At 46.8% G+C, this 16,676-nt stretch overlaps 1 protein-coding gene across 2 annotated transcripts; it reads left to right on the top strand.

Moving 5' to 3' along the window:
• The first annotated feature begins 8,875 nt into the window (after positions 1–8,875).
• Positions 8,876–16,367, top strand: CLDN16 (claudin 16). 2 transcript variants are annotated; one of them, XM_005418957.1, is made up of 6 exons: positions 8,876–9,064; positions 13,647–13,749; positions 13,992–14,156; positions 15,111–15,302; positions 15,626–15,772; positions 16,033–16,367. In XM_005418957.1, exons 1-5 carry the CDS (start codon positions 8,951–8,953, stop codon positions 15,763–15,765), a joined length of 714 nt encoding a protein of 237 aa, XP_005419014.1. In that variant the 5' UTR covers positions 8,876–8,950; the 3' UTR covers positions 15,766–15,772; positions 16,033–16,367. The 2 variants fall into 2 exon arrangements, with proteins under 2 accessions (XP_005419014.1, XP_005419013.1); XM_005418956.1 differs by having other exon boundaries at positions 15,626–16,367.
• Positions 16,368–16,676: the final 309 nt, after the last annotated feature.

Below are 16,676 nucleotides of genomic sequence, written 5' to 3'. Positions count from 1 at the left end.
TGCTCTATTTTGCAGGCAGCGCCCAGATGTCTTTGTCCAGATGTCAGGAGGATCTAAGACCTCTGCAAATCTTCCCTGGGATTAGTCAGGATTGTGTCCAGCCTGGTCTGCAGTGAGAGGCAGACTGTGTTTGAGCATGGTGGCAGCTGAAGCAGCCAAAGATCACAGCTTTCAGGGCTGGAGAGGGCAACAGCACAAGAAAAGCTTAACTCTTCATATGCAGCTCACTCCTGCAGGGCTGCCATTCAGTACAAAGTTTTACAAAAGAGTTGTTGGAAAAGACTTCCTTCAAATGATTCCCGTTGCCCGTAAACCACAGGGCAGTGAATAGCACCAAAACCAGAGCTTTTACCTACACAGATGAATTGAAACCATCATTTCCAGGAGCAAAGCTCAGATTTCCTCTGTTATTGAAATTTGTGGTTGATGGGGGCAGCATCCATTGGAGGGACTGACAGGACTTATTTGATACTGATTACACACAGGGAATATTTCTGAAAATACGATTTAAAGTAGGCTGTAGTAATTATTCATTCTCAAATATTTGGGACAGAAAAAGCATAAACCAATCTATGTTTGGTCAGCAGACATGACCTGGAATTCCTAATCATCTGGAGATAAACCAAGCTAATAATCAACCCTCTTCTTGCAGTCATTCAAACATTCATATTTTCCCACCAGTTTTAATAAGGTTACAGTTTTGGGAGTAGTTTAATTCCACTCTTCACATGATGGATTTCATCTGGCTGTAGCTAAAATGTGTTTACATGTAACACACTGAAGTTGTGTGAGGCTGGCTGAACTCCTGACTTCTCCTCCAAACCTCTCTCTAGTGAGGGCTCTGAAAGGAATCGTGTCTCCTCCCTGGCTTCTCAGTTTTCACCTGTTACCTTTGTTTTTTCTTCTCTTCTGAACCAGCAACCAACAAATGACTACAGGGCCCGAGACTGTGCCTCAGAATGCCCCAAAAACACTGGAATCTTTCTCGTCTGTAAATAAGTGGTTTTGGCATGTGTAAAGCTGTACTTTGTGTGTCATTACCCACAGCTCTCAGATCTCAGGGCTTGCCTGTGCAAGGCAGTGAGTTGCCAAGGAATAAAGGTGGTCCTGCACTTGGCTGCTCGGGTGTTGTTTCCCAAAGCAATACTGGAAGCTGTGATAGAGATTCCAGGGCACGAAAACCAGCCCCTGGAGGCCAAGAGATTTGACCCGTATGGTAGGATTTATTTTGTTTTCAGTTTTTCTATTTTAGTATTGTTCTTTCACTGGACATTCTGTACCAGAGGCCAGATATAAAACAAAAGTCAGACACAATCAAATTCCTGGAAACAATAAGTTTCATAGTACTAGAGAGGTAATGGTAGGAAAAGCAGGGAGTTAAATCTTGTAGATAGAGAGTAGCTTTACATCATATCAACAAGAGATATAATTTTCAAAATGTATTAAACTAATGAGAATGTCATGTTGGGACAGATATGGTGAGGCATCTGGGGAAGAGGTTCAGCAGTGATGTGGTAGATGGAAAGTGTGCCCTGTCAGAAGGGTCAGCCACAAAGTGTGGCCACTTTCCCCACCATGTGCCACTAGGAACACGTGGAGCACAGCAGTTCCTGGTGCCACAGTCCCAGGGCAGGAGAGGGGAAACAAGGAGAGTAAGTGAGACCCAGGCTGACTGAGAGCAAGGCAGATCCATGTGTGTGTGAGTGTCATGCTCAGTGCATGAGCCATGAGAGATGTGCACCAAGGTCCTGACAAGATAAAAATCATCCCTGGTACCATCCATGGAAGAGCTTTCTAAGTGCATTTCCAGATGATGGGCTCTGTAAAGACCTAGTCCTTGCCATCTACCCATCCTGTTTTCTCTCATCATGTTCCTGATACTTCCAAGGTCTTGGTCAAGATCCTCCAAGATAATTTATAGCGAGAATCACGTTTCTACCCAAATCTCACCAAGTGTCCACCAGGAACTCACTGATGGATGGTGCCCATGCTCATTTATGAACTTGATACCCTAGTTATGAAATTAACTTCCTGAGACTGGCAAGAATCTGATCACCTTCAGAATCACCACTGAAAAATTTTCCTCTTTGGAATAACCTCAGGTTGTTTTTGCTGAAATCAGATCAAGGGAGGAAGGAGGCATTGGAATGGTATTACAAAGAGATGGGGAGGAGAAAAGATGCCTAATGACTACATCTGAAGTCCTCTGCAGGAACTGCTGTTCAGGCAGTCCTGAAGACAGAGTTACCTCTGTGAAGTCAGAGTTACCACCATTTACATTGCCCAACCGCTGACCAAGTGAGCCATCAAGATCAAGTACCTGTGAGTCTGGTTTTGGGGGCAACCTTCACACCAAGGAAAAGCCCAAGCTGTACTCAGCACTTTAGAAATTACTCAAAGATTCTCATCTCAGGGTATGGCTATGTCTCACATTTTTGTTCCTGGACCACAACCTCTGCCCTTTTCCTAAGCCCTTATGATATGTCAGATAATTAGTGCTGGGAAGATAAAGTGATCCAGTGTCCTTCCTAGAAAGGCTCTGCCATAAATTCTTGCCAGATTTCTAGATCAGACTGTTAGGGGCAATGCAAATATTTGGAAATGAAGTTTCACATCTTTTTCAGGTTGCTGAACTTAGTCTCTTTCACATGCTGCTAGGAATTCCTCTGGGGATCAATAAGACCAAACCTATTTGTGCTGTCCTTGGACATTGGAAAAATTCAAGATGCACAGATTACTGTGCTGTAGGAAATCTCATGACAGGCTAGAAACAGTTAACAACTGCTCAGCATCCTCAGAGGCATGCTGGCCCTGTACAACCATCTTCTGACAAGCAGTTGTCTCTGGAAACGGAGAGGAGCAGAAGAATGGGATTTGTAAGTATTGACCGTCAATGTGGTCAGTCCTCCTTAAGACACCAAATCAGAGACAGGTATTTCTGAAGCACTCAGTAGCCCCTGCCATGACAAACGTGGCTGGATTTTTCAGTGGGGAGCAGAGTTAAACACTTAGAGAGTATTTAAATGTGGCCGGTTAAATTCTAGTGCCTGCAAGGAAATGAAACTCTTGAAAAGCCTTGGCTAAATGCAAGACCCATCTGCACCGAAAGCAGAACTGTGTGTTGGCAGAGGAGGAGGGAAGGAGTTTCTTCCCCGGACTTTCCAACACACCCTTTATCGCTAGGGAGAGCACATTGGAAACCCAAGGTCATATTTCAATGCCTGGAGGGAGTTTAAAACCCCAGTTATCTGGCTGGAGGTCAGGGGCTGGGGGTGTTTCTCTCACAGCTGTGTCCCTGCTGGTGAAACTCTCCCTTAAACCCGATGTACACAGAGGCTTTGCCGATGGGCGTTTCGGGAGCGCTCCGTGAGCACACGCCCTGCGCTGTTGACAAAGAAGGTGCAAATGAAGCTTTAAGCCTGAAGAGAGGGGAGGGATGATCTCTTTTGGGAGAGCGTGGGTGAGGAACAACACATCTTAAAGAACAGAAACTGGGCCCTTCATGAACCGGGACCACCAGGGCAGAATAGGGGCAGGTAAAAGAAAGAGGGAAAGGACATGCTGTGCTTTCTTTTTTTAGTGCACAGAGAGACTCCGATGTGGAGGAGAGACAGGACAGTGAGTGTGTCGGTACGGACAGGTGGCAGGCAAGTGCGCAGACACTGATTTTAAGAGAGTCACAGCCCCAGAGCTCTGCAGGGAAACTCCTTGCAGATCCTGCACCCAAACCTGGCCCCCACTCATCTAACCCGATCTCAAAACTCTCCTGCGTTCACGGTCTGTGAATCACAGCAGCAACTGTTCTCTCTGAGCCTCAGCTCTTGTCCTCTTGGGCTTTTTATAGCAGACCAAACATCCTGTTACCAAACTGTGCATTTCTAACCCCCTAGTTACTTTCATCCCTTTCTCGATGAGTCTCCTAGAGGGTCTTTCGTCACTCTGATAAGCAGGTTGGTGAGTATCAGCGAGAGGCACAGAGGTCTGAAGCGGATGTTTCTTGTGAAGTGAGTCACAGGGGGGGCTGGATTCCAGCCAGGAGAGCCCTGCAGGGCCAGGCTCACCTACGGCCCCTCCCCTGCGCTAAGGTGTCCCTGAGGAGCAGGGACACGACACAGAGCCCTTCCACCGCGGCTGCTTTCTCCTATGCTTTTCTCTGGACTCTGAGGAGTGCTAAATGCCCGCGCTGCTCTCCCTCCCCTTCCTGCACGATTGCTAGCAGTGGCACAGAGGTTGTGCTTCACTTGCGTTTAATCACCCTGGTATCAGCGCACGGGAAAGTTCAGGCTCATGCTGGGAAAGGCACGCTTGGGTGAGGATGACTCCGCAGGGACGTGGCAGGGCATCAACAGCCCTCGGGGTGCCTGGGGACGAGGGCTGTGCACTGGAACTTGTGACATGCCGAGAAAAGGTGTGTCTGATCCACTACCCGGCTCCTCTGCCAAAACACACCTGCGTGCAGCTGGTATGCAGCGAGGGCAGCGCGTATTCTCCGGCAGCTCCCAGGAAAGCCGAGTGGTCACACACGTTCTCACCGACAGGGATCTCACCACGCCCAGGCAGGGAGTCCTGCCCCGGCGCTAAAGAGGAGCGGGACTCCTCGCTCTCCGTCTAAAGGCACTTAGTCAGGGCCTGGTTTTCCCCAGCTCTGAAGTGGGGTTAGTAATACATCATTGAGATGATGTGTTTCTCAGGTGTGGGATTTCATAGGCAGCCATAAAACTAAATTTATTGTACTGAGGAGAAGATGGTACTTTGAGAACCTGTAGACTGTAATGAAATGCTTGTTTTAGCATTTATTGCTTTGTAGTGACTAAAAAAGCTGTTTTAAAGGAGTGTGTGCAAGCATCGTATCTGTGTGTGTAATATACAGACACTCACACACACGTGTACAAACACAATTTTACTTACCAATCCTTTAAGCTCTCATCTACCAGAACATGCCTTTGCTTTCCTGTTTTCCTTTAATCTTATATACTGCCTGCTTGAAAAATCATAGGCTGCTCAGAAGTCTTACTATTTTCCTTGGGGTTACTGAGCTAAAGCCAAGCTAAATCCCAAGGTTTTGTGGCTGTATGAGCATGGCTGAAGAGGTACATTACACACTGCTCTGTAATTTATTTGTGTGCACATCTCACATCCCAGGAGCACTGCTCTGGAGCTGAACACACTTAGAGGCCATGGATGGGGGTGTGTGAAGCAGGAAAATGGAGGTGATACAACCAGGAGGGAGGAGTAGGAAGGGTTGGGCAGACAAGCTCATGGAGCAGAAGGGCTCTTAGGGAAACCCCTTCCAAAGCTCTCCATCACCTCTGACTCCTGAGCCCTTCCTGCTGGACAAGCCCCTGGCCCTGAGCGCAAGTCACGTCACAGGCTGCTTGCCTGTTTGCAGAGAGGTCTGTATTCCATGCATGAACGCACAGCATCACCACTTCCTTCTTGCTCCAGGCCCTCTGCTACACTGTGTATTAGACGCTGAGGAAGTAAAGGCAGAACACCACCCTTCTGTGCTCACGGGACTGCAACCTCAGGGGGATGTTGCTGCAAAAATGGTTTTGTCAGTAGACTGGTGACAACCACTTCCCAAGACTGGCGGTCGTTTCTCTTTCTCTAACACGAATAGCTTGGCTTTAAGGGAGAGCACAGACCACCTTGTGTTAATGAGTAATAAAAGCAATCGACCCATGGTGCATTTGTCCCTGAGCTGGGACTGAGTGTAGTCAAGGTGATAAAACTCCTACATTAGCAAAGTTTTGCTGCATTGATAGCACACAGAGTGAGAGCCCAACAAGGCCAAGCTCTGACAATCAAATATTAGGATACCCTAATGCTTTTGTTGGTGTCAAAGCACAGTTAGCATATGTAGTACAGCCTACAAATTCACTGGAAAGTTACCCTGCGTCATGTCAGCCAAGTTTTGGGCTATACAAAGGCATCTTGGGAGGTTATTTTGGGAGAGCTGTTTTCTGAAGCTGAGGGGACATCTGTCATGCAAGTTAGGAAAGCAGACCATGATGAGAAACTGCTACAGACTTTGCTTCAAGAAGATGCTGACTTGTTCTAAATAAAGAATATTAAACATGTACATTGCCATTTTCTACTAAATAAAGAATATTGTATTCTTTCTAGTAACTACAACACATTCTATGGCTGTGTTTGAAGACACAGACCTAAAGAAGGACTGGTCTCTCCACCAGGTGAAAAGCCACGAACCATCTTCATTGTGTTTTGCACACTCTGGAGCAGCCTCACACCAGGGAAAACTGGAGGATCCTGACCTGCTCTGCTGTCCAGGCCAGGATGCTCCAGAGCCCCAAGCTAGATGCAAATGGCTGGAGCCACTTCCTGCCCCCAGTGACTCATGGCCAGGGAAGCCCTGGCATCCTGTTCCAGGAAGGGTCACTCACCTGTCCTGCCCTGCAGGGAAGGTGAACACAGGGATGTGGAAGGAGCTGGGACAGCAACACATTGCTGGGCATGCGGAAAATAAACAAGACATCACCAGGACTGCAATAACAGCTGGGGGGAGATGGAGGGAAGCACAGACAGCACTGGTGCCTCACATGCTGCCTCCCCACCTTGGTGGAGTTTGCCTCTTGGTCTGACATCCATGGGCATTTCATGGGCTGGGCTGGAAGAACAATTTGCCCATCACACAAGCTTAGAAACACCTCTCTGGCTATTATCAGGGGAGATTTTCACTTCCTCCCTCTGTCATGTTTGTATAGAGACACTTCCACCACACACCAAATAAGAGAAAATGTCCCCTTTCTTTCCACTGGACTTATCCTCTCTGAAAGTGGCTTGCATTTGGGTACAGGACAGAAGGAGAAGGCAATGGCTATAATACATTTCATATGGCTATAATACATTTCCTGGTTAATCCAGGCTCTCTTACTGTCAAACTCTGGTCTTGACACTGCTAAGGACTTAATGCTGATTGTGGGAAGGCTGTCTCAGATTTTTCAGGCCTTTTCTAGCTCACCACACTGCTTTTTCTGAGTTACCATTAATAACAACTGACTAGGACGCTTTTTAGAAATGGGTGCAGACAGAGGTCAATGAACTCAGAACAAGACAAGTATAGGAAGATGATGTGTGTTTTCAGTACCTGTCTCAGACAAAAGTAATCTATACACATATATGTGCTAATGAGAGTCATGATCCTTTATGGGACCTGTGTGGCCACTGCTATGTCCCCAAAGGTCAGGACTGTTGAAAACACAAAGCTACCTTTGTCACAGAAAGCCATGAAGTGAAAATCATGAAGGTTTCTTTGACTTATCCAGACATTTGGATACCAGAAAACTCAGCAGAAAGCATCATATCCACATAACCACATCAAGACCTGCATCTGGGAAAGAAGGAAGAAGAAAAGTTCCTCACTTGTCAGCTTTTACAAATGGAATTAGGAAACAGAAAGCTGAAGAAGCAGAGCCTCCTGCATACCCTGGCTTTATGACCTGGGACTTTTGTTCTCCACTTAAGCCTCCCAAAGCATGTGCTGACAACCTATTCCACAGGGTGATCTCTGAGGAGTGGAGTGAGCCTGGCATCGAAGGTAAAAGTTGTGATCTCTGTTGGCAAAACTGCCTCATGAGGTTATGATTGGAATTATACGGGTTATCTATTGTAAGAATAAACTTCTCATTGCTGTGGTATTTGAAGGGAAATCCCGGAGAGGCAGAAGCTTTGAGCAGTGCTGTAAAGGCGCCGCTTGGCTCCATCTGGAGGTGACAGCTCAGATGACAGACACCGCCGGCTTGGGCAAGCAGCTGGAAGCAAAGCTGAACGCAGAGAAGGAGTCTGCTCCTCTGCCCTGTGTCGAATATTTGCCCATTCAAGGCAGGTCTTCAGCCTGCTACTGCTTCTCTTTATATTCAAAAATAATGATCATTGAGGATGCGATGTTTTCTGTGCTTTTGTACCTTTGGGGTGGGAGCAATTTCTAGTCGCACTCCCCTTTGGTTTTCCTGAAAGGTTCTCTGGAGCCCTGATGGCTTTATCAGCACTGCACGAGAGGAGACATTGAGAAGCCTCTTACAGAGGCCCCAGCCTTCTGCCCCTGGCAGCCTGTGTGACCCCGGCTCACCTGCGGAGTCCAGCGGGAGAACAGAAGTTTGCAGTCAGAGTAAGCAAGCAGGGAAATTCCAACCAACTGAAATCCTCCAGACTGGCACTAGTCTGAAAACTTCAAGATTTCCACATGGGAGTTGTACTCATGCCATGAACAAATCGAGGCCTAGGGCATGAGAGGTATCGAGGTTCTACTTAAATTCAGAATGTAGAGTTCTGTATGTGGGATGGGGGTGGATGTTGGCTCTGAAGCCTCATGACTGCTGCCTTTTCCTTTTCCTTCCTGGTGACATTTCTGCATTGAACTAGGTCATTACTGCACCAGAGACCAACAGGGTAACGATCAAGGGGCCTGGGATCTACACCAAGACACTTAATAATTGCTCCCTGCTAAGGCATAAACCATTGAACAGGAATAAATGTGTGTGTGCACACAAGAGCTCCTCTCTGCGTCCCTCAGCAAGGCTCAAGACTTTTGCCCTGGAGAACAAGTTTTGATTCTTTTTTCTAATCCCTATTTTGACAAAACCTGCCATGATACCTGCCTCACCTGGCAGCCAGGGCTGCAGTTACCTGCACGTCCCTTCTGCACAGCCCCATTTCTCTTCAGTCAGGCATGACAGGAGCTGCAGCGGGGCAGGGCGGATTGGCTGCAGCAGCTCCCGTGGGCACTCTCACACTCCTCCTGACCCCTGGCAGTGAGCACTGCCCCTGCAGACATCACTACCACATGGCATCTGCACAAGAGAGGAGGTCCTGCTCTTCATGGTCACTGCTGGGCATCTGGCACACTGACACTCTGTCTCTACCCTGGCTTTGGGAACAAGGCTGGGCACCATTGTTCGCACTGCCCTGGATGTGCTGAGCACCTGCTGGCATGAAGTTTTTCCTGCAATATGTGGGATTCTTTTGTGCTTTTTTCTCTGCTGCATTTTTGATAATATCTACCTGGACAGACTGCTGGATGGTGAATGCTGATGACTCCCTGGAGGTAAGACTGGGGTGAGGAGAGTCTGATCACCAACACCAATGTGTGCTAGAGAGAACTTGTTCCTGGTGTCATTGCTCCACTCCACTCTCATGTTCTTTCTCCCTGTTGTGCTGGATGAAAGTGGATGAGAATGAAAATAATTACTGTGGCAAGAGCAGGAGAAAAGTGGTATTTTGTGAAATTCTCTTTGCCAGACTTTTTTATCCAGACTGTGCTCTTACTTAGTAAGTTCAGAAAAGATCTACAGGCTCTGGTTTTACATGTGCATGAACTTGAGAAGAGTTATCCTGTATCTCCAGCCTCATGGATATTTTGAAGATGTCTCTAGTTCTGTAGTTCAGCCTTCTTGGTGGAAACATCCAGCATGTACAACTGTGCTCTTCAAGTCTTTTTCTGGCCAGCCATTGAGCTACAGGGCTACCAGAAATTTAAGGGGAGCATGGGGACTCAATATCTCCTGGAACTCATGTGGACAGTAGCACTCTCATATTAGCGAAAGGCATTGGCAAAAGGTAATTGCAAACAAGGGAGCAGATTGCTGCTTACAGGCAAGGTGTGCCCCAAAGACTCCAGGTCCAAAATCACCACTGTTTCTCCAGCACTCAGTACTGTGAATTTGTAATTTTCTTCCCAGCACAGCCATTCATTTCTGTACATTTAAGCTGCAGGTCCACAGTGTAGGAATCTGCTCTCTGGCAAAATGGATCATTTAGGCAGTGAAGGTGAAACACCTTCCAGGACAGAAAGTTTGGCTGAATTTATGAGGAGGAAACTTTCTATCTGCTATCCAGCATATGAAACCATGAGCTTCTCTGCACTCAGTGGTTGCAATGCAGCATTTAGCTGCTGCACATGAAGGGGTGAATTATCCAAGGAAAGAAGGATAAAACTAATTACCAGAAAAACTTTTTTCTCTATGCTACAAGAAATCCTGACACTCTGACTATCAGAAACCCTGAAAGGTGGATGTAAGTGCCTTGGTGATGATCCAGTGCAGTGCAGCTCCTGGTGGTCAGCATGTCTGCTCAGTGAGCCTCTTTTCAGGACAAATAGAGTGCACCCAGTGATGCTGGATGGGATCTGACTCTTCATTTGGGAGATATTTCAGCTTCCTGTCAGGAAGTACTCAGATGAAGGTATCAGTATACTCAGAAGAGCCAAGGGAGTCCAGTTGTGGGGAAAACCAGATGAGAGAAGCCCAGCTCCTGAACAGAGTGAGTCCAGTAAAGGGCTGGTCCGTTACCCTGAGGCTGTGTAACCTTGTCTTCCTGGGCAAAGGCACCTGCGATGGGCTGTCCGAAGTGCTCCATTAACACCCAGTTTGGTCATTAGCAACCACTATTCTCACATTCCGGCTCTGAGTGTGAATACTAAATAATGGAGGAAAGCGCCCCCAGCCTTAATACCTGACCACTGATCTTAATGACTCTAATGACTCACTGCCTCTCTAAATAGGGAATGTCCATGGCCAGAAAGGCTAGAGTGCTCAGTGACTCCTGTTTTCAGCTGGGAAAAGGGTAAGTTAGGCAACTTTGGCTCCAGGAGAAGGGAACTCCATCCTTCAGCAGCTGCTGGATCGTGGCTGGTTGCTTGGCTTTGACCCTGGCCCCCCGCAGCTGGGGAAGATGAAGCCCTCACTGTGGTCCCATTGGAGAGGAACATCCCAGGAAGAAGAGGCTGGGGAGTGCCAGGAGCAGCCACCTCCAGAGAGGCTGCAGGGGCCCTGACTCAGCTCTCATAGCCCCTCACCTCCCTTGAGAAACAACAGTTTACAGAAAGTTGTTTAAGTTAGTGACTCCCTGTAAAGCATCAAGACAGGGCTGGGTCAATTTTTGCGGTAGTTTGTAGTGGAAAAAGCCCATAATCTGCTTCTCAAGGAGTGCTGTATTGTGTAGACAGACCCTCCCTGTTGCAGGTGGATTATAAATGCCACCACTACTGTTAAATGCTGCCTGTTTTACACTCAAGCCGGGCTTGTAATCATTGTCTGCTGGCACCTTCTCAGAGTGCGGTAAAACACTGTGACTAACATCGCTTACGTGTTTGTCTTCTCCGCTTTCCCCAGAAGGAGAAGCGTGTGCTTGTTCTGTAATTTTCCTTTTTTTCTGTATGAGAATTATTTTAATATTAATTATACATTATGAATAGGATATAATTATATGTATTACAGTCATTATGCAGTTCATGTTTTACATGCATACTTGTGTTAGGGAAAGCAGGTCGTGTTTTGTAATCTGAACGGGGAATGAGGAGCATGGCTGTGATTTTGGCTGCTCTGGGAGTCCTCAGCTGGGCCCAGGGAAGCTGGAGCACATCTGCTGTAGGGGGAGAGAGGTGATGGGGAATTAGTGCTACCAACATGGTGCAGGAGTCCAGTCATGGGATGGGGAAATCCATGTCCCCACATGATGCCCCATGCCCTGACCCTTGTCCCCTTTACAACAGCGAGTTCGTGTGTGCCTGAAGGTCTGCGCTGTCAGCGCAAGGGAAGATGCTCAAGGGTGGCTTAGGAGCAGATTGACAACCAGAAGGATCAACAGTGAACAAAGTAGAGGGGAGCAAGTGTTGGCCCTTGGCAGCAGAATCCAGACTAATTCAGCAGCAGCTCAGGGCAGCCACAGGTCCCCACAGTGACACCTGTTCCTATCCCTCCTACACTGAGCAATAGGACAATTATCCCTGGCTGCACACAGGCTGTGTGGAGATGGGCTGGCTCCTGCTTTGCCCATGCTGGCTGTAGCAGGAGTAGTGACAACTGAAACATCCCAAGAAACAAAAAATACTAAACAAGTTTTTGTTAGTCTGGGAAGAGGGTTATTTCACAAGTTAGACCATAACTGTTGTGCTTAAGACCTCTGTTTTGCTTGGAGGGTGACAAAGCCTGGAATCCTGTTAGTCTCCTTATAAATAATTTAGATGTAGATGGTGCTTGTAAGATTTAAAAAACAGTAATAATATCAGCAAGTGAGGAAGTAAGTGACATTATTAGCTGAATACAGAGTAGTATAAATTAGCCTATGGTGGTTTGGGAGGAAAGAGAAATTATATAAACACAAGTGGAATAAAATGTAATTTAATAAAAATATGCTAATTTCAAGCACAGCCTGAACAGTGGTGAGTTAAGACAAAAGAGGGCCTACAACTGCATTAAGAGGGCCACAGTAAAAATACATTGAATGTAAACATGGCAAATTGTTTTACGAGACTCTGTTCTCTTGAAAAGCACAGAATCAATGAAATTAGTTTTTTCCATCACTGCTTCTCATTTTTCATCATATTTTTCATTAAATATGCCCTGAAATTCTCAGAAATGTTAAGCACTTCTCATCGTCATGAAACAAAACATGTAGATTATTTTCATTCAAATATAAATAGCATCTCTTCTGCCAGTCTGAAGTAGCGAGTCATTTTTCCTCCCCTTTGATCCAGACAGCAGTATCACAGAGGAGGTGCACAGCTTGGCTCAGACATTGTGTTGTGGTGAAAATATTAGACTTGGCTACAGACCTCAGTACATCCTGAATAAGACTTTATTATGTGTCCGAGATATGTTATTATCTGCTTTGTGATTTACACAGTGCAAGAAAAATGAATTTATTGCATCATCCAAGCAAGCCTGGTCCCCTTCCCCTGCGTGAAGCTCATTTGCTGGAAGAGTTTCTCTTTCCATTAACTGCAGTGGGTGTTGCTGGCAGAAGTGGGCGGGCTGGAGTCCAAAGCTGCGCCGACATTAACTCTGCTCCTCCTATGAGCAATTCCAGGAATATTTTAAAGGTGCTTGTTGCCATATTTGCATTGGTAATGGAAATGCCTGCCGTATTAAAGTGATTTATGGAAGGCTGGGCTGGGAATGGTATCTACGGCTCGAGGACAGACGATTAACCATGATGCTGCTGCCTGGCCTGCCCCAGTCTGCATGTCTCAGTGATGACTGTGGCTTGGGCACGCGTGGTTCCACAGCTGGCAGCACAGCAGGGGCCCCAGGGCCGGGATCAGCCCCCCCAGGGCCGGGATCAGCACTGGCTGCTCCTGGTTCTCCAGCCAGTGTTTACAGCTGAGTCATCTGGGGGCAGCCCTCTCTGGGTGTCTGCAGAGGGGCTCACATCCAGACTCCTCTGCACTCCTCTGCCACTCTCTCAGCAGCTCCTCCTCCATCAGGAGGATGGTGTAAGGAAGGGGAGCACAGGCAGCAAAATCTCAGGTTGTCTGGTCCATAGCCCTGCCCAGCTCAGCCCAGACAAGAGTTTGGCAATGGGTGAGCAAACCTGCTCTTAGATCTTTCTGGTCAGCCACCCCCCAGCTCCTCCCAGAAATTTCCTTAAAAATTTTTATCCTGACTAGTAGGCAAGGGTTTTTTCCTAATGTCTAGTCTGAATTCGTTTGCTCTAATGTAAAAACATTAGTAGGGACATAGAAAACATTGTCCTTTTCCTCCATAATTCTACTTTTTATCTTCAAGCTAAACACTCTGGTTTATCATCATTGTAACTGGACCAGGATTTCTGTTGAAGTGCTAAGACAACCACCTGCTGCATTGGTGGATATTTTAACCTATGGTCTTTTTTGTCCTCTCAATCCACAGGTGAGTACAAAATGCCGTGGCCTGTGGTGGGAATGTGTCACAAACGTTTTTGATGGGATCCAAACTTGTGATGAGTACGACTCCATCTACGCCGAGCATTCTGGTATGTAAGAGTCAGAGATGTTTCTGCAAGTGGTGGGGACACTTGAGTGTAGACTAAGAGTATCTGTTCTACTCAGTGGCAGATAATTAGAGGCATGTTTCTTTTCTCAGTCTGGTATTACTCCCAGGAGAAGCTGAAAAAAGGTGAACACCAGAAAAAAAATGTTCCTGTGGGATCTGACTCCATTACCTGCCCATGTTTCCATTCCTTGTGTACTAGAATGACCTGCTTTTGTCCTGCAGTGAAACTGGTGCTGACCCGAGCCATGATGATAACAGCAGACCTCCTGTCAGGATTTGGATTTCTCTTCCTGGTCCTGGGACTGGACTGTGTGAAATTCCTTCCCGATGAGCCGCTCATCAAGCTGCGCATATGCCTGGTGGCTGGGGTTATGTTGCTCCTTGCAGGTATTTCCCCACAGTGTTCCCATTCTGCAGGACACCCTTTAGCAAAGTGGAGAAGCATTAAAAGCCTTCTTTTATTTTGGTTGGTGATTTTCTATAGTGGGAAATTTGATTAAATAAAGAAATGATTTGATTTATTTGTGCAATGCAGCTTCTTCTGTTCACCACCTGCCTCAAACAGCATGTAGTTATCTGCTTTCAGTTCATGTTTTGACCAGGTGAGTTGGCTTTGAGTTGACTGACTTCCATTTATTGCTGTTTCACTGTGGAGCAGTTGAGGTTGTTGATACAGCAGAGACCTTGCTGTGGGTCTCTAGACCAATTGCTGAAAGACTAGAAAGTCCTGGCATCCTGGTTTGGTTCCTGGCTCTGCCACAGATTGTGTGACCTTGGGCAAGTCACTTAGCCCAAAATCTCTGCAGCTGATCTCTAATAAAAGGATAATAACATGTCTGTCCCTTCGAGGTGATAAATATCCAGCTGGCTGAGGTGCTTTGCTCTTACAGCCAGTGGGAGAATTTTAAACAGAAAAACAACTAGGTACCAAATAATATAATTTGACTTTATGCCAATATAAAGCAGCTACCTCTTCTTCAGTCTAAGCACATTTAATAACTCACCCCAGGCACTGGAAGCACATGTAAAACACATTGAGAGGCTCTTTTAAGCATCTTCCAATTAACTTCTCGAAGTTTGTCTGAAAAGCATCATCAAAGTTCTAAAAATCAAAACAAATCAGAAAATTGAATTCTGGAGACAACTTTACAAGCAGCTGAGAGGAGAGGAGCTTCCTGTCTTTTGCTGCAGAAACCTGAGTGCTGCCAGTGTGCTGGAAATGTATGTGAGTGCCAAGCATGGACAGGGGCCAAAGCCTGCTGTCCCAGGAAGGTCTTCCCACCCTGCAGCTATACTTTAGGTCTGATCCCCCACAGTTCTGAGCGTGGCCCCTCTCTGCAGGTCTCCCTGGCATCACGGGCTCTGTCTGGTACGCCGTGGATGTCTACGTGGAGCGCTCCTCTCTGCTCTTCCACAACATCTTCCTGGGCATCCAGTACAAGTTTGGTTGGTCCTGCTGGCTTGGCATGGCAGGGTCACTCGGCTGCTTCTTGTCCGGGTCCCTGCTCACCTGCTGCATGTATCTCTTCAGAGGTGAGGAAGCACGGCTGAGGCGCAGCTCAGGGACAGAGCCATTGCTCAGGGTGTGCTACAGGTGCACAGGGTGGGGAAAGTCCTTTGGCATGGTTGGTCATCTCCAGGGGTGATATTTTCAGCTGTAAAATGGGAATAGTCTTAGGCAGCTCTAGGAAGCACATCAAGGTCTTCATGGGGGAGCTGGGGTGTAAGGATGACATAAAGCATGTTGTTATTATGTCACACCTTGGAGTGCTGCTTTCCCTGAATAATGAAACTTTGCAGCTGAAAGTCACCAAGCACTCATTAGCAGTTCCTATTTCTCTCCCTGTGCCTCACAGAGACCAGTTCTGGAAGATTCCATTCTGCCTACTCCTTGAGGAAAGGCTATTCCTCAGCTGCCACCGTCGTAACAAACGTGCATTTGCCATCCTCGCAGACAGCCACCTCCAAAATGTATGCGGTGGACACAAGGGTGTGAGGAGGAGGTAAGTGCTCCAGAAAGAGCTCTGCTTTAATTTGTGCTGGATTGCACAGAGACTCAAGCTCTTGTGGTTGTGATACAGATGCAGTTGAATTTCAAGGATCTACTGTATGCTACAATGTTTGCATTACGAGAGCTTCAAAATACCTTTCCTTCAAGAAAGTAAACTCTGAGAAGATCCTGCTTTCTGGAATCCTCTTGACTTAAGTGCTGAGGTCACTTGTATATGCACAGACTGAAATAACCAACACAAACTCTTTTCAGCATTTGTCTCAACGTTATTGGTGGAAGAGAGATAAATCAGCCACTCCTGAATCAAAGCACAGTGTTCTGCATGAAGACCCACAAACTGGAAGATGGATCTGTTCCATGTCTGGCAATGTGTCAACAGAGTGTACAAGGGAGAAAATCCTGCCAAAGGGAGGGACTGACTGCCTGACCAACATCTGGACCCTGTGCCCTCAGCAGGGGGGTCTGCCCCTCTTACAGGCAGCTGGGGAGCTTTTCAAGAGATAAGAGCTGTGTTAAATGTCTGACCCTTTCTTTGGTCCATGAGTCTGCACTGAGAAATGATTGTAAATGCAGGTGCATTCTTGCCTGAAAAATACAGTCCTTCTCAGTCAGTGTTAAAAGGTACACTACTAAACTCAATGAAATCTGGAAATTGCCAGCTTCATTCTGCTTAATAAAAATATTTCTTGGACAAAGTGAGTGAAGATCCAAAATCTGAACTTGTGCATTACAATGTATCTATATTAACTAGAAGCTAGGATAAATGATACTAAAATCTATTGTCCCTTTCCATCAAAAGGTATTTAAGCCTAGTTCAGGACTGCTGTCCCTGGCTGCAATCCAGGCTGCCATAGGCTGGATGAGGTTAGGGCATCAGCCAGGTCTTCACTAGGGTG

Source organism: Geospiza fortis, unplaced genomic scaffold, assembly GCF_000277835.1.
Source record: "Geospiza fortis unplaced genomic scaffold, GeoFor_1.0 scaffold172, whole genome shotgun sequence".
Classification (NCBI taxonomy): domain Eukaryota; kingdom Metazoa; phylum Chordata; class Aves; order Passeriformes; family Thraupidae; genus Geospiza; species Geospiza fortis.
Note: the sequence above shows the minus strand (reverse complement) of the source record. Positions and strands in the feature narration are given on the sequence as shown.